The sequence below is a fragment of the Pempheris klunzingeri genome, chromosome 15 (genome assembly GCF_042242105.1).
Source record: "Pempheris klunzingeri isolate RE-2024b chromosome 15, fPemKlu1.hap1, whole genome shotgun sequence".
Classification (NCBI taxonomy): Eukaryota; Metazoa; Chordata; class Actinopteri; order Acropomatiformes; family Pempheridae; genus Pempheris; species Pempheris klunzingeri.
Window position 1 is genome coordinate 14,861,914 of NC_092026.1, and position 19,001 is coordinate 14,880,914.

The following is a 19,001-nucleotide window of genomic DNA, read 5'->3' on the forward strand; positions in this document are numbered from 1 at the left end:
GGCAGTGGGCAGCCTTATTTATTTGACGGTCTGTACACGACCTGATTTGAGTTTTGTTTTAAGCAAGCTGTCACAGTACTTTTCTGAACCTACTGAACAGCAATGGGGTACAGTTAAACATGTACTGAGGTATCTGAAAGGTACAATTGACAGGAAGTTGTGTTACAGAAGATGTGATGAGAACATGGGTATACAAGCCTACAGTGATGCAAATTGGGCAGCTGATGTTAATGACAGACGAAGTACAACTGGATATTGTGTAAGCCTAACCCAGGCCGGCACTTTAGTGTCGTGGGAAAACTAAAAAGCAGCCCACAGTAGCACTTTCCACTTGTGAGGCAGAGTATATTGCTCTAACCGCAACCATTCAAGAGTGTTTGTACCTCACACAGCTCTGAGATGGTATTGGTAACCATATGTATGCACTACCCAGGGTGTATGAAGACAATCAGGGTACGATTGCGTTAGCGAAGAATCCTGTCAAAAGACAGAGGTGTAAACATGTGTATATAAAATATCATTTCATACGATCCATTGTGAATGATGGAAAAGTAACTTTGGAGTATTGTCCCACTGACCAGATGGTAGCGGATGTGATGACTAAACCCGCAACAAAATTTAAGTTAATGAAGTTTGCCAAGTTTATGTTTGGAGATACCTAAAGGGGAGAAAAAAAAAACCTGGAAAAGGTGGTGTCATTGTGTTTACCTTTTGTTTGACTGAATGTAAATGTTTTGACATAATAATGTAAGTGGGGGTGTTGGATTGTGCCCTCAATTATTTGTTTATTTGTATGTATGTTTACTGATGTTGGGCAAACTTAATTTGTGACGTTGACCTCTGACACCTGAGAAGTGGGCGTGCTTAATAAAAGTCCTCCTTGCACTCAGCTGCGGTGTGTAGCAGGTGCGGGAGTCGAGTAAGTAACGTAGCAGAGCGTCTCTTTCCGTTGTTCGAAATTCGGTGCTAAGTCTGGGTTCACACTGCGTAGCCACCGGCGAATATGCTCTGCCAACACAACCCAACCGCGATGACGAGTTTTACGATCGCTTGTGTTGACTGACAGGGTGTCTCTTCTAGAGAGACACGTCTGTGACTTAGAGCAGCTTTTCTCTTTTAGCACTACACTTGATATCACAGGCACTCCAGATAGTTTAGCCGCAGGCTTAAGAGCAGGCCTGCTATACTATCACATTTGCAGCTGCTGCGGAGTTTGTATCTGTCCATTTCCTGTAATGGTGTCCCCTATCACTATCATGCCTTGTTTGACCCTGTTGAAGAGGATGGAGGAGGCTCGCAGGCCAATGGGACCAACAACAGGGCTTGTGAGGGTTGGAAACCAGCTCAAACTTGGGTTGACTGCAGTGAAATGGCTACTGGTGATGCTTACAAAGCATCGCCAGCGGCTGTTCACTGCCTTCCTGGAGCCAAAGCTTCTGACATAGAGGTGCTCGTTAAAAGTTTTGAATGAGTTAAGGTTTTGGGCTCATTCAGTATTTGAATAAGGTGGCCAGAGGAGTTTCAGCTCCTCTAAAAGAGACTTGAGCTCTCCTGAAAAAGCAATAATAGATCATGATAAGGCCATTAAAAACCAATGAATTACAAGCATACAATTAATTGATATTAGAAATTGAAAAATAATAATACAAAAATGCACTGTTTTATGAATTACCTAATTGCAGTACTTTGTATGTAGGAGTGCCATCAATCACTGTCTTGTTTTCCACACATACTGTATAATATAATTGATGTAGATGGTAAATGGTCTGTATCTGTACAGCACCTTTCTAGTCATTTCAACTACTCAAAGCGCTTTTTCACACACTGAAGCTGCTTCAGGAGCAAGTTGGGGTTCAGTGTCTTGCCCAAGGACACTTTGACATGCTGACTCATAGCCGGGGGGATCAACCTTCCAAATGAGGGACGACCCACTCTACCGCTGAGCCACAGCCGCCCAGACATGTAGACATGCGGATGTGTTTTTTTGTATAATGGCTGTGGTTAACTGCGGTAAACTGTGATAGCCAGCTTTAAGTACCAGGCCTAAATGAAATCAGTCCTCTTAAATTGATGAAATATCCATAGAGGCAGTAAATGACCACTATGAAGCATCTGCAATGTACGAATACCCATCCGATAGTTGATAGTTTCATTTCATAAAAAGAAAACTAAATAACAGATCCAACACTAGTCCAATGGGGATATGTGTAATGGAACATTTTTACAAATTATTTTATTTTAGAGCCTTTTTTCCAAATAGTTTTCCTTATTTCTTCATTCATTTCTGGATCCTTCCATATATGTGCACACATACAGTCCTCAACTGTACTGAACACATTTGTGACAATTAATTATTTACATGCTGTTTACATTAATTGTTATAATCCTTTTTACAAGAGCAGAATCATTAAGATACTTCTCTTTACAAATTAAGGACCTGTTTACCTCGTTAAATCTTAGACGAGTTTTATTGCAGAATATGTGAACTTACTGATTCATTGATGTATATGAAGGATGAGTGTAGTATGGTGTGTCTTTGTCTTTCAGCTGAAGCAAATACCGTCACACTGTGCATCTCCTCATATATCCCATATGACCTCATAATATGACCTGTGTGACTGAAAGTAGGCTTGATCTCTTCAGAGCTGTGTTTGTTAGTTTGTGAAATGTACAGTCCCAGCAAATGATGACACATTGTGTTTTGTGGCATGAATCTGTAAATTGGAGGCGATTTGAAAGGATGACCATGAAGCTCAGCTGAAGGATGTGGCTGTGCTTAAAAAACTTGAACACCATCAGGGAAAAATTAATTTGTCTCTTACAGAGGTTGATTGATTTTCATTCGCAAAGAATTATATATATATATATATATATATATATATATATATAGCACCATTTCATCTCTCCCATTTTAATGGGTCTGAAAAAGAGCAAATGTGTTGATGGGCATAAATCACCAGTTTGTTGCAAATTAATTGAGGGTGAGATGGATGTAAGGTATACATGTGTATCCGGGGCTCCAGCATTGTTTGTCACTAATTACAACTGCTGCAATGGCCATAGACCACTTGAGTTGACCCAGAACTTCCCAGTTTTACTCTGTAACTGACAGAAGCCATTGGTAACATGTTGGTGTAAAATGTGTCCACAGCATTTATGTTGTTTAGTGACGGCGTATGTCTTTTAAGGAGACATATTCAGGTTCATTCTTGTATTTGGGGTTCGGACTAGAATATGTTTACATGCTGTACTGTCAAAAAAACACATTCTATTTCTCATACTGTGAATACAGCATCCAGCTCTTTTCAACCTTTCTTTCTGTCTGAATGTTCCTTGTTGGCTCCTGTGTCTTTAAGGCCCTTCATCCCGAAAAACCCAGTCTGCTCTGATTGGTTAACTCCAACAAGCATAAGCTGCCACTGACAGCCGGAATCGATCCATCCTTGATATCTGCCCTCGTTAAGAAAGCAGCCCAGACTAGAATAAAGACTTTTGTATGGGTTTTTGCTGCCAACAGCAGCAGAATTTGTATGCCTTACTTGTACCTTCAACATCTCAATACCTGAGGTAGCATTAACGAAATAACAACAATACCAGATGGAGAGGTAGATTCAAGTTTTCATTGGGCGGGGACCATCTGAAGGGCCAAAGGAGGTCGCATGTTTAACAGATCCTTGAATGTGACGTCCAAAGCCGGGACAAATCTGAACAAGTGGTCCTCTCTCATAGTTTAAGGTTCTGTACACATAATATGTCGCCTTTAAACAATGGAGCTTTATGTCTGTTACTGTGGAGAGAGACTCAGTGACTTCAGTGAAGTTTACGTAGTACTAAATGACTTTACCAATTACATTGTCCTGACAAACTCAGTCGCTGGATTTCGTCATATCAGATTTTCATCGCATGATTATTGGGCCCAACAGAATTCACAATAATGTTAAATAATAATGTTATTAGTCAATTTAATTTCAGGCAATGAGATGAAATGATAACATCAACCATCAATACGATGTCTACTGAAACAAAGCACTTGCGGGGAGTAGGTGACAGAGAGTTTGTGTGTGACAACTAACCACTCTGACATACTGTGATTGGACAATCGCTGTGAGAATGGACAATTCACCCAGACCAAGTACGGATGGGTTGATATATAGTGACACCAGAAGTTCTGAAGCTAAGCTAATGTTAGCCAGTTACCTATAACTTTGCTACACAACATGGATGTGTCATTGGTTTCTTCAAAGCATTAGATAGTAAAGTAATTTGCAAATGGAAAGCTACTATGATGGAGCCAATGGTCCAAATAAAATAAAATACATGCATGATGCTGGTCACTTACATTCACCACTCCATGGAGTCTCAAGTCTCAACTATTGTCTTTATTCTGCATTGCACGTAATCCAAGATTTCCAAATTATCCTGAACATGAAATAGAAACACTGAAAATGTGCTAAGTAGCAATAAAAGAACAATTGTAGTAGGTAAGTAAGGTTTAGTGCCATTAGATCTAAATCAAGTCATGTAGTATCTGATAATCACTGCCCCTGATGATGATGTTTGAACCCTGTTTTGTTTCTTCTGTCACCAATATTGAAGTTGTTTTTGTCACACACTGTAATACTCCCACACATCACACTGGCTGTAAATGTATTCCATTTGGGCATGTAGTTTACTACCCCCGACTCTGTTTACACATTACAACCCCCCCCCCCCTTTTTTTCCAACATTTTATTTTCATTTGGCAGCATCTTCAAGACGCTGTGTAAATAACTCATTTCCCTCTGATCTATGATCTGATGAACACTCTCCTCAGCTTTCCCCAGGGGCCACAAGGAAACAGTACCGACACCTTATTGAATCCATTGATTTACTCTACTTTTGAGCTTCGTTTGCCCGTGTTTCATAATCATTTGTCACTCCGTCTTGCTCCTTGGCACTCGGATGAATAGCTATGATCCCTGATCTTCCTCCTCTTGATTAGCTGGCTTCGTAGCAGCAGTGGCATACTAAGAATCAACCTTCTCTTTTTGGTTCTAAATACTGCTTTAGCAGCGTCGCTTTGAGGTTGTATTCAGAAGACGATCTTGATAGTTATAAACTTGTTACATTCGTGCTTTTCTTATATTTTTGGTGTTTTTACATCTAAAAAAGTTGTGAGGCAAAGTGCACTAATTGAAAAGTCAATATCCCATCCCCCCTCTGCTTCTGCGTTGTATGAAAGCTAATTGGATGGATATTATTGAAAAAAAAAAAAAACTTTTACATCTCCTATAATCCGCGTATTAAACGCATCAAAGCAGCTATCTTTACAAACACTTCTAGATGTAGATCTTTTTGTCACTCATTGTTAAAGGCAATTTCCACTTCTCTCTGAAGTGAAAAACTAATTAAAACAAGTAAATTGCAGGCTATAAGTTGGTGTTTAAACCTTCAGGGTACTTTTGAGGGTGAAATGGACTGAAGGAATGGTTCTTTGTACAGCTTGTTTTGATGTGCATTTACTTCTAACCCTGCCATTGTTTAGCTTTCCATGCTAATGGTGCCCATAATTGAGGCTTACATTTATTGCCTCCCTCAGCTGTCTCAGATGAAATGTGAAGTACATTGCAGGTAGTGGTTATTGCCCATTATTTTTAAGTGTGCCCTATATATAGGTTGTCGACATTAATAGTGTTATTTTGAAATTTACTGAGAACTTTTGTGTTGCTTGAACTCTCTATTACACGTGGATTTTTGGCGTTTTTATGCTTCTGTTAGGTGGAATACGAATATGATGGATTAGGAGAGAGAGAGAGAGAGAGAGAGAGAGAGAGAGAGGTTATGGCAAGCAGCAAAGGGCTAAGGCCACATTCGAACCAGGGCTGCTGCGGTCAGGACTCAGCCTTTATGGCACGTGCATTACCAGTGGGGGCATGGTAGCTTATTCTGATGGTTTGATAAAGTGATTGTGTATTTTGATCCTGATTTCTTAGGTCAGATAAACATTTTAATTGACTGACATTTTAATTTGTGTGTGTGGATGCAAAACCAAAGTTAATTATTAGTTTAGTTTATAATGATTATAATTACCTGATTTTAAACTGTCTGAAAACAAAAAAAAAATCTTTGTGTGGGTGCAATTTCATCAGATTGGATTGACAGTGGCCAAACAACCCACAAACGTTCATGAGATTCCAAAGAAAATATTTCCAAATCCTGACTGGTGCACATAATGTGTTTGTGACATCCACTATTCTCTGATCCCCACCCACTTGAAACTAGTACAAAGAGCACAGAAAAAAGTACAGGCTCAGAAATTAATGGGTGCTCATATAGGACCTCATCACTCACAGTAAGAAGCTGATTTAAAAAAAAAAAAAAAAAAAAAATGTTTTCAGGACCTTTAAAGAACCATAAACTAAAAAAGACTGGCATTCCATCCAATACATTTTTGCCATCAAGACATTGCACAAAAAAATGTACCCTAATCTGTTGGATATGAAAGGGGCAGGAAACAGAAAAATGTACTGTTCTATGTAGAAATTCCATAAATTACTGCAGAACCGATTGCACTAAAAAAATTGCACTCCATTTGGATTCCGTTATGATTGGATTTCAGCAGGTGTGAATGTACAGTGTGTTCACATTCTCAACAAAGTAATCAACCAAACACGTTGAAAAGTGACCCAACTCCACCATCCCATGCTATCTCATGCCGGCCCAGCTGAATTATCTCGTCCTCACCAAAAGAAAAACCACACGAAGCCTACATGTGCAATGTTTGCTGAAAAGGCTCCCAGCTCTGCATACCTGATTTACCTGTATCAGACATATGTCTGTACATCCCTGTCCAATAGTTTATTATCTATTGTTTTATTGAAGTTTTATTTCTGCTGTTTAAGCAAAAGTTAATTTCCCCGCCGTGGGACTAATAAAGGAATATCTTATAATGATCAAAACACCTATTAATACCAGGTGTGAATCAGAATCAGAATTCCTTTAATAATCCCCAGGGGGAAATTGCTTTATGTTACACACAGCTCCAAAAGAATAAGAATAAACTTCAAACACAAAAGTAATAATAATGATAATAATAATAATGATACAAATAATACCACTACTACTAATAATAATACAAATAATACCACTACTACTACTAATAATATATAACAAGTACATTCAGAGTGAGGAGCTGTATTATATAATAATAATACAAAAAATACCACTACTAATAATAATAATATATAACATGTACACTCAGAGTGAGGAGCTGTACTATATAATAATAATAATAATACAAAAAATACCACTACTAATAATAATAATATATAACATGTACACTCAGAGTGAGGAGCTGTACTATATAATAATAATAATAATACAAAAAATACCACTACTAATAATAATAATATATAACATGTACACTCAGAGTGAGGAGCTGTACTATATAATAATAATAACATACAACATGTACATTCAGAGTGAGCTGTATTATATAATTATAATAATAATAATAACAATAATAATAATCATGTGAGTCCAGAGTCCAGGGTCCTCTCCTCTCTGGTGGAACAGTTCCCGTACTGGGTGAAGCTGGGCAGTGCCTTTGCCATGGTGACATGGTTGTAGCCACCCGAGATAGCAGTGAGTGCACTTGGGTGTAGAGTCTCTACCCGGGCTATGGCGGAGTGGATGACGTCACGCCGAAGTCGGGTTGGCAGAAGGAGGAATGTAAACAGTCACCACAACAACATGTGAAAACTCCCGTGGCAGGCAACGTGGACTCAATGTCATGCAAATGTCATGCAAAGGACCTGGACGAGACGCCATCATATGGGGAACATATCCAGATACAGATCACAACTTAATACCATATGGAAATTAGGTATTTATTTAGAGCCCCTGTCGCTTCAGAATTCCCCTTGAACTGGTCCATGTCAACATATTTAGAAAATTACCAGATTTCTAGTAGACTTGCTGTGGAGATCCATGGCCTCCTGCTGACTAATCACTGAGCATTTACAGTTCTACACAGGAAATACATGTTTCCGAGAGAATGTACGCTTACATTTTGAACACTAAACGTGCTTTTCTCACACACCAATCAATGCGTAATCAATGATATAGAGTCACCAAACATGGCTGTAAGCCTTTTTTTTTGTGTGTGATATTTAAAGGTAAATTGTGTCATCGGATGTGTCTTGACTGTATTTGCACTTTCCAAGTAATTTGGCATTCACACTTGCTGTGAGTTTCATCATCTGTCAGGGCTCTCTTCAACAGGCACCCTCTGAATAAATGACAACAAAGCAATGGGCAATTATAATAGAAAAATTGGTTTCTATGATAACATCAAGTTGACTATGAAAGGGACGGAAACTCACTGTCTTTTCTCATAGGGTATGCAAGGGACTGCAGGGAGTGGAAAAAATATATATTTTTGCGAGTGCCTGAGAGGTCATCATTTCCTTTACCCAGACAGGGTTCATGGCAATGCTATTACACAAGTTCTTGTTTATCAGCAGCATCACTATTCCTCTATAGAAATTGCTCTGTGATTTAGATTCTGCAACAAAAACACTGAGGTCCTCTCTGCTTTGTTCTTCTTCACCAATCTGAAATACTGTAGTCCCTCTGTTGGATGATCTGCTTATTTTATTGACCTTGTGAGAGGTTTATGGGGAATTAAAAAAAAAAAAAATCACAGAAACAGGCATTGACTGCTCAGAGCAAGGTTAGAGCAGTGATTTCATGGTGCATTTTATTTGTGAACTCTACCACTTTGCATAGCAATTGCACTGTAACAAGTCACAGCTTTTTAATTCATTCTTATTACAAAGAATGAATTAAGCACGCAGGTATTTGTAATGCAAGATATTTATATAGATGTTTGTAAGTATGCATATATACTATATACATAATTACAGTGCCAGTCAAAATCTTGGACACACCGTCTCATTCGATGGTTTTTCTTTATTTTCATCATTTTCTACTTTTTAGATTAATATTGAAGACATCAAAACTAGTGTTAAACAAACCTGAATATGTTTTATAAAGTACACACCTTTTGCTTTGATGACAGCTTTGCACACTCTTGGCATTCTCTCTGTCAGCTTCATGAGATAGTCACCTGGAATGGTTTTTATTTAACCTGTGTGCCCTCTCAAGACTTAATTTGTAGAATGTTTTGCCTTCTTAATGTGTGTGAGACCATCAGTTGTGTTGTGAGGAGGTAGGGTTGGTACACAGTTCTATACAGTGAATGGCCCTATTTGACTAATGGACTTTGACTATGTTTTGACTTTGACTTTGTTCTCATCCATATAATGGCAAGAATCACTCAACTAAGTAAAGAGAAACGACAGTCCATCATTACTTTTGGACATGAAGGTCAGTCAATCCGGAACATTTTTAAGAACTTTGAATCTATCCTCAAGTCCAGTCGTGAAATTCATCAAAGGCTATGATGAAACTGGCTCTCATGAGGACCCTCCAGGAAAGGAAGGCCGAGAGTTAGCTCCGCTGCAGAGGATCAGTTCATCAGAGTTACCAGCGTCAGAAACCACAAATTAACACCACCTCAGATTAAAGCCACATAAATGCTTCACAGAGTTCAAATATCAGACACATCTCCGCATCAACTGTTTAGAGGAGACTGTGTGAGTCAGGCCTTCTTGGTCGAATGGCTGCAAAGACGTCATTACTGAGGAAAACAGGATGAAGAAGAGAACTGCTGGGGCCAACAAACACAAGAAATGGACATTAAACCAGTAGAAATCTGCACTCTGGTCTGATGAAATTTTTCAGATTTTCGGTTCCACCCACCATGTCTTTGTGAGAAACAGAAGAGGTGAGTGGATGGTTTCTGCTTATGTGTTTTCCACTGTAAAGCATGGAGGACGAGGTGTGATGGTGTGGGGTGGGTGGTTTGCTGGTGGCACTGTTGGTGATGTATTCAAAATTCAAGGCACACTGAACCAGCATGGCTACCACAGCATTCTGCAGCGGCATGCCATCCCATCTGGTTTTCGCTTAGTGGGATCATCATGTTTTTCAACTGGACGATGAGCCCAAACACACCTCCAAGGCTGTGTGAGGGCTATTTGACCAAGGAGGAGAGTGATGGAGTGCTGAGCCACATGACCTGGCCTTTGCAATCACCCAACATAAACTTAATTGAGATGGTTTGGGACAGCAGTTGGACCACGGAGTGAAGGAAAAGCGGCCAACAAGAGCTCAGCACCTCTAGGAAGTCCTTCAGACTGTTGAAAAACCATTCCAGGTGACCTCATGAAGCTGACTGAGAGAATACTAAGAGTGAGCAAAGGTGTCACCAAAGCAAAAGGTGGCTACTTTGAAGAATCTAAAATATAAAACACTTTCTTTTTATTTGCCGGATAATTCCATATGTGTTCTTTCATAGGTTTGATGTCTTCAATACAAAACGACAATGTAGAAAATAATGAAAATAAAGAAAACATTTAATGACAGGATATATATGAATATAAAACGAGTGAATTGCCTGCTGACAGCAAGGCATAACTAACTGAAAGCTGAATTTCATTTGTAATTTTTGGCTTATTTGAAGGTGATGTATGTTCAGAATAAAACAATATTGATGATAACAAATTTTTCTGACACTTAGAAAAAAGGGTGGACTTAAGAGCGGTTGATACGTAGATAGCACTGGTTACTACACGTGAACTGACAGCACGTGTGGTACCAAGGAACAATTGTGCTCAATAAAAGTATGTTTAGTTATACTAGCTTCAAGACCTCTATCTGAATTTTATATAGGCAGTGACACAGTCTTAAATTTCAATAAGAAGCAAATAAACATTCTTTAATTCACAAAAATTAAACATTTATCCTCTTTTTTTTTTTTTGTCACTCTCTTCTGCTTTTACAGAGAGGAACTGATGATCAGTTCATCCTTTGACTCTCTGGAGGTTCTCCTGGACTCGTTTGGACCCGTCAGAGACTGCACCAAAGACAACGGAGGCTGCAGCCGCAACTTTCGCTGCATATCTGACCGAAAGCTGGACTCCACCGGATGTGTTGTGAGTCATTGTTCTTTTATGTTGTTTTCTGAAGGGAAGCTGCCTTACATTAGCTGCAGTGGCTGAGCATGACTTTTCCGTTAGATCTCTATATGAATCAAACTCAAAGTACCTGTTTACTGCATACGGTGCTGATTGATATGCTATGAGAGCACGGTGATGCATGTCTTTGTTTCTGACATGCTGCCAATCCAACCCTCAGCTGTTTCTGATCTGGTGCCCACTCACAAGGCCTCATTACTATTGGTTCATATTCTGATGCTGTATGAATATCTTGTTGTGTCCATCAGTGTTAAAGCTTCATCTGTATAAATATTCATGAGCATGTCTACAGGTTAAATTGTCCTATATCAAGGACAAGCAGCAGGCCCACTCTGTAATGTGTCTGAGTAGACACTTTGACTTCTCCTCTTGTTTCATATGCCTCTTAGGCCGAGAACACATTCATTACCTCCAGGTGGTGCTTAGCAACCAGGAAATGTAGCAGCCAGGTTTGTTTTCCTCTCCATCTGTTAGGGACTCTAGCAATACCGCTACTCCAGCAATGATGTTATTTGCAGAATCTTAGCACGGTATGCTAGTGTTCTGCTTCTCCTAAATCCCCCCCCCCCCCCCCCTTCTATTGATAAGCTAACACGCACTACCCCCCCAAACAATTTGGTTTCTTTTCAAGTACTCTGATGCTTTTCAGGTGGGCTGGGAGATGCTACTTATGCAATCCAGTATGCTTCATCTCTTATAATAATAATAACAGAAAGGTGGTGTAAACATCAGCACAGAGTAGAACATTTATTTTTGGCAGGCATGTAAAACATGTACGTTTACCTATTACGCCCTTGGTCTTTCATTACCTGACTTAAATCAGCGACTTGAGGCTAAAAATTAGCATTTCGTACATTGCAAAACATCAGTGAGGTCTTTAGTGGAAACAACCTATCTCATTACTGCAATGTAAAAACAAGTACATTGTATTCATTCCAAGTTAAGTGAACTCTCCAGTTTTAACACTCATGTTTTGTAGTTTGAAGAAAGCCTGCATGATGCAAGCTTGCTTTGTGTCATTAACGCATGCGAAGATGAGTGATGGTTGTTTCTTTTCCTATAATAAAGATGATGCTAACCATAATAAAGGTTAGTGTAGGACTCAGTTCCGAGCCCGGTTAGTCACAGGGAGCAGCAGTGCTTGTTGTCTAGTCCAACAAAAAGTGGCCTCAACAGTTGCAGCTGTAAGTTCCTGTTGCTAAATCATGAACACTCTTCAAACCTTTAAGGTCAGACAACTTAACTGATCTGGTTTTATATTTTCCAAACTCATAAGATGACTAAGAACTATTGAACTATTTCTATTCAACCTGAGTTTAATGATTTTCAGTGATGTTTTTTTTTCCTGTGGGCTTGTAAATGTCACAAACCTGTTGCACACGAAGAAGAAATGCAATTAGATTCCGGCACAAATGTAGATTTGCCCCCAGAAAGCGCCGGCCATTCACATTCTGCTGCTGGTCGGACCACTGTGAATGATCATGTCCGCTCCCTGAAATAGTTTTATATGCAGTCTGATAGGAGTCCACCGAGTTTCACCAACATTGCACTGGAATGTCAGAGACCAAAATACCCATCAAATTTTGATTGGAGATTGTGAGCCGGGGCTTTGAAGTCTCACAGGCATTTGATTATGTTTTATCTAGTTACACGTTCAGTTCTTTCCTGCTCTTCCCTCATGTGGGAAAGCCCAGCAAGAAATCTCCAGATATGTTGTTGTTATAGTCTTCCTTTACACATAATTACTGGATGCTTTTAAACGTCAGCTTGTAGTCATCAGCATCTAGAGGGCGGCTTCTTCATGTTGCAGTTTGTTGCAAATCCTCGCCAAAAGCACCAAGAAAAAAAAAAAAAGAAAAAAAAAATCCAATTTCTTCTCCCTGAAATTAGTCTCACTTGGATCCAAAGAGAAACACTGAAAAGATTTCTTGCCAATGCTTTGAGGTGTCATGAGACTCTCCTTTTGTATTCCATTAATTATTTATTGTCCTGTTATATTTCCATCCCTGTGAGCATGTTGAAGAATACTGTGATATTTTTCTAAGAACCTCTGTGAAAAAAAAAAGAACAAAGTGAACGTCTGTAGTCACTAACACTACTTATCCCTTAATGTCTCTGTTTTCCCATCATTTGTGAATTTTCCACTGTAACCACGAATGAAACAGAAATTCAAGAATAAATCTATGATTTCACACCTCAGTAGAGCTGCTTTCAAAAAGGAGGTGGACAATATATATGACACAATGGAATAAGTGATTATGAAAGCACCATGAAGACTTTTCAGAGAAACCTGGAAATACTTTACCGACTAGATTAGCTGTTGCTGCCATTAACTGGGTGCTATTTAGAACAGGCGAGCTCAAAGAAGTCGTGTGTGAGACTTTCACTCTATTTTCCAGACAAAACAAAACAAAAACAGAAACAGAGACAAAGAAATGTGATCCATTACAATCTATCCAAGTAGAATTCTATGCAGAGTGTATAAGCACAGCAGGCCGTGCCATGTGCTCCAGCAGTTGGCGTTCATTAGGTGCTCTGTCATTCTGTTGGCAGTGTTGGCGTATCAGAACTAACCGAATGTTCTGCATTAACACAAAATGGAGGAACGACGCACTTTGTTGTCATTTGTAATGTTATTTTTTTAACCCATATTAGTGCTTGTTGATCATCAGACAGGTCTGCCAGTTGGCCTGTTATCTGAAGTGCACTCAGCAATAGTGTATGTCTCATACTGTATACTGTATAGACATATTAAGGGATGGAAAGAGGAGTGTTGTTCACACAATTTAATTAAGATTAGTTTTGTATTTAATTTTTCTGCCTCTAACAAGTGGGTGCAAAAAAAAAAGAAGGCTGTGGTTGAGCAGATGTAAGAGTGAGTGCACCACAAAACACTGTGACTGGGGACATCCGTTGAATTGGCCAACCAGTATTAAAACAAACCTATAAAAATATATACGGTATTGAAACCACACAGAGAGCGATTGGTTTGTGCTCAACAATAATAAATTGGCCTACAAGTTGATGTTGTTTGGAGTATATCACATCTGGAGCTGAATTGTGGCATCAGTAAATGTTCTGAAATGATATTATTTCCTTAGTGAGCTTTTCCGTGTAGCATCTCTCCACCTCTTTCGTAAAAGCTTGATGATCTCATCGCAGCCTATAACTGCATTCTTCTGAGCTCTCCTTCATTTGCTGAATTTACCTAGAAGTCAGTCCCAGACGCTGCTGCTGTCTTAGTAAATCAGGCAGTAATTACACACAGATTGCAAGCACTAATTGAATGAAAGAGGCAGCGCAAATTTGCCCTGCACTTCTGATTATGGAAATTTGGCCCTGAATGTACACAATTATCAGTTACATAGGTGATGTAGATTGGACGAAGCAGGTGAGCTCAAGGACGGATTCTCCAAGCTTTTGAGAGAATTGGGATGAAGACTTTTATGCGGCCGCAGCCTCATTTGGAAAGATGGTGATAGCTGTTAAATATTTGCTGGCTTAATTGATTCTGATTTCCTACTTTAACGATAGCTTATCACGCTTGCTAAATGGATTGTTATTCTGTTTGAATGAGAAATGCCATTATTATGTGTTTATCTAGCAACCATCACTGCAAGTGAGCCAATCAGTTATCCTCACCCACACATACCAACATCCCAGTCCTGTCCATCACCACACGGCACCGCTCCCAGCTGCCGCTGCATATATTATTGTGTGATTTCGTAATTATCTTGTGACTATCGAACTTATAAATGAGCCTCTCATCTGTCTAATCAGGGTGGTAAACTGGCTGCTCCCCAGCCCTCTGATTTCCACCCTAATCAATTAACACCTTGTCTGAGTCCGTGCTGCCAGTAGCTGTCCTGTCTGCGTTTAATATCTTTCCTTGTGTGAGAGTCGACCGATTCTGGCGGTCTGCGCTGACCGACCTGCTCCATCTCGCTGATATATTGCACTCCTGGGGAGAAGCAGCGCGTGGCGCCTGTGGAAGTGAGAGCATAATAATCACAGGATGATTGTGAGATTAATTAGCTTCCTCTTGTCACTTGTTTCCCATGCAAAATGGTGGAAAACAAGGATGTTGTTGACAGAGCAGATTGCCATCAGGATGGAATGACGAGAATAGCTGGGTGCTGTCCAAACTGCTCACACGGTGTTTGTGTGTGCATGTGTTGGGAATGATGTATAAACCTGCAGTACACAAAAAATGTAGATAATTAGTGCTGTTTTACTGCATTTTGCCGCCGTTGGTGTTGGTGTGTGTGTGTGCTTTACAGAATTATATAGTACCTTGTGTACAAGGTAGAAACAACCAGATGATTAAAGCTGTGCTTGTAGTGACAGTACTGTGGGCCTTACAGGGTAGTTCGATTCTTAGTTTTGTATTTAAACCATCTGATATATTTGTATGTGTGCACATCTTGTTTGCTTCCTGATTGGTTGGACAGGCTCTGTCATTCTAACTAGAGTAGGTTCCACTTACTCTAAGAAATGCAGAGGGCAGACAAGTGCTGGTGTGCTGTTTTCGATTAGTTCAAACCTTTAGGGTTGCAAAGTCAAAGCACGTGTTTTGCTTGTTTAGCTGATGGAAAACAGCCTCAGTGATACAGTACGTCACAAAATGCTTTAAGTTCAGATCGTTTGAGTTTTTTGTGCCTTTTATCCCAACTTTTGTTTTACTGTAACCCAACATCAGGAGATAAAATAATCTAATTAGCATAATCATAAGTTGTGTGCTGGTTTCTTTGGAGACTTTAATAATTAAGGATATACACTCCTTAGAGCCTTGTTGTCATTGTGAGGTTGTCAGGCAACCAGCTCCAAAGAGTTGAATCAGTGGCATAATTCTATTGGACTGGCACGTAGCCACATGTAAAAACACAACATGTAGCACTAGTTGTTATACAGATGAATTAAAACAGTGGATAAAATATGTCAATTATTGAGCTTCAGAGGTGCTACAAGACAGATTTTGGTTTGGACAGAGCCAAGCTAGCATTTGTCCCATTTCCAGTATTTGTGCTAAGCAATGCTATGCAGCTGCTGGGAGGGGGTTCATATAAACTGAAATGACACAATAGTGGTATCAATCTTCTCATTTAACTCCAAAGGAAAATTCTGGTATTTTTTAACACATATCTTATTGTTAAACGCTTGGGCCATTCTTACCATCCATCATGCCAACCTTTCACTAAGAACTTCTGTTCATTCACAAAACATGGACTTTGGCAGAGTGACGTAAAATCCACCTAAAAGTTTCCAATTAACATCTCAAGTGCCTGTTCTCTGAGTCTGACGTACGTAGAAAATAGAAACGGGTCCCCTGGATCGGTGACAGTTGGTTAGTTTGTATGAAGATGTTGGTCACAGTCAATTTAGCGCATGTGCACGCTAAAGAAGTTGTGGCAAACATAAGAAGATGGTTCATGCCTGCAGTTTTCTGAACTGGAATAACATAATGACAAGATGCACACTGCAAGACACACACAACAATATTCATCGATCTTGCTAACGTTCTTGCTAATTGCTCAGCTGTTTGGCCCAAATACAGGACTTCTGTCTGTCCCACTTTCAGCACCCAGCTGAAGTCGTCATTTTCTGTGAAATATGCACTTCTGACTGGTCCGATGATAGAGAGATTTTAACTGACTGCCGTAATGCTGCACCTCCAAAAAGTTTTAGGAAACAGAAAAGAACTGATGCAATAGAGGCTCAGATATGCCAACTTTGAGTCCCCTGCATGGCTCAAACTCTAGTCAGACTCAATCCTGCAATTTCCATACAGAAAATATATAGCATTTTTGTCAGCCCCTTGCCGCTGTATAAATCCCAGTGCTTTTCAACCTCACTCCCACGTATTCCACATGACGAGTAAACGAGTGAATGTGATGTGTAAAATCAGTAGACTTTCCCTTTAATGAAAGAACAGCAGCATGCTTTATGTTCCTTTGTGCAAAAAAATTAATTAAAAATAAATAAAACCATTTAGTACAGAAGTAATGCTTCATGCTTTTCAGTGCAGGTGTTCTTTATCAACTTTATAATGCAAATGGTGAAACGTTAATACACTGAAGACAGAAACACCCAGAAAATGTGGCATGTGGTAATGTTGTTCTGGGGAGGTTATCAGCTTAGCGCTACCAATTACAACCACAAACCATCACACAGTACCACACAAGGGTCCCTCTGGCAAAGAAGAAGTGTTTGGGAACCAAAAACCGCTAACCTCACTCAACAACCAAATGATTCGTGTTTTCCTACCACTTGGTAGACTGTAATGCCAGTTACTAAACTACGCTAGAACACGTCATCTTTAATCAAAGCCCACATGGACCATCAGCACGGCGCTTTGAAGTGTGCACCGAATTACACAATCTGAAGATAAAATTATACACAACACCTCAAAAGAACAGGATAATGCACCATGTACTGTTACATCTAACACCTCTCTGATCAGCCGGGTGCTTTTTTCTGATAATCATTTTGGACAGCACCTTACTGTATGCTGCAGGCTAAAGCAGTTCTTCTCACTACCTTGTATTGGTGTAGTCTCCCTTAGGCAGCAAAAACCAATCTTGACTGGAATCACATTTAGGGACACTAAGCAGTCTTGAGTGTAGTCAATACTTGGCAGATATATAGGCAGACCTCAGCCCCAAAGAGGAATAGAAGCACATTAGATTGTCACTACTGATGTTTTCTCTCCTCGGGTCGTTGGATTCGTGTGAAGGTGTGTGTTTAGGTTCGCAGGTTTGATGAAAGCATCTGCTGAAGATCAGCTACTGCAGGAGTGTATTGTTAGGAAATTGTTTTGGGGGATTTTATTTTAATATATTCATACAGTAGTTATCTACAAAGTTCATGTCTGAAAAGAAGAGGAACACAAGTCATTTTCAGATGAGGCTACCGTAGGGTAACACTATTAAAACATTTGACTTGGTCTCTTATTTATATGTACTACCAAGGGTGTTTTTTCCACCATGGCAGAAATTTCACTTTTTCAAAATCCTCTATTTACTTCATACAATTCCTACAAACAGTTTCCTCTGATTATTCAGCTGGTAAAATCCAGATGACATAAGAGAGGAGGTGTCAATATGTTGGTATGCTCCTCTCAGTCATCTTCACTTATTAGCATTTACTCACAGGAATTAGGCTCTCTGGGAGCAGCACTTAATTTTGGCCTTATTTGGCCCAGTTTTTGTCTCAACATAGAGGTTGATCTTCGTCAGACTTTTTCAAACTGTGAGGCGAATGGGAGGTTTGGAGGGGGCGGGGGGAGTGAGGCACATATGCTTTGTGATATAAAAAGGGACAGGGAATGGCAGTGTTCTACGGACAGTTGGAGGTTAGTTATTGTTGTTTGGTCTGCTGATTAGGCCCGGCGTACCAACTCAGCTGCAGCATCGGTGGCTGTGACACACAGCCCATGGAGGCAATTAAGGGACTATAACAAGCAATTCAAAATGATTTTTGATCCAGAGAGCATAGCAGCCTGAAACATTAGCTAAACCAAAACCTTAGACATATGAACTCCAGCTGTTTTTAGTTGGACTGGACAGAATTTGAACACCGATCATGGATAAAACTTAGTGTTCTATGTAGTAAAGATGAGAATACAACATTTAAAAAGATCACCACATTAATAAAAACATAACAGCAGTCATACAGCCATTATTTTTGAAATGCCATCATAATGTGTATTAATGTATCTAAATGCTGGAAATAACCAATTAACCATTTTTGGGGGGGCTGAAGAACCCCCTGGTTTATTTTCACCCCCCGCCTCTATTCCCATTTGTACCACAGCAGCTTAAAGGTTCATCATGTTATAGAGGGGTTTGACAATGTTGTGTTTTGACTGCAGTAAAAAGAAAAGTAAAAATGTTTCAAACTAAAAATGAGCAGTGACAAACT

The 19,001-nt window shown here is 39.6% G+C and overlaps 1 protein-coding gene across 1 annotated transcript in view; it reads left to right on the forward strand.

Annotated features, from left to right (window-relative positions):
- astn1 (astrotactin 1) overlaps positions 1 to 19,001 on the forward strand; it is a 332,257-nt gene that overhangs the window by 122,818 nt on the left and 190,438 nt on the right. Inside the window, exon 12 of the mRNA XM_070845081.1 lies at positions 10,889 to 11,039. Within this exon, the coding sequence (XP_070701182.1) occupies positions 10,889 to 11,039 (151 nt within the window). The remainder of the gene's footprint in view (positions 1 to 10,888; positions 11,040 to 19,001) is intronic.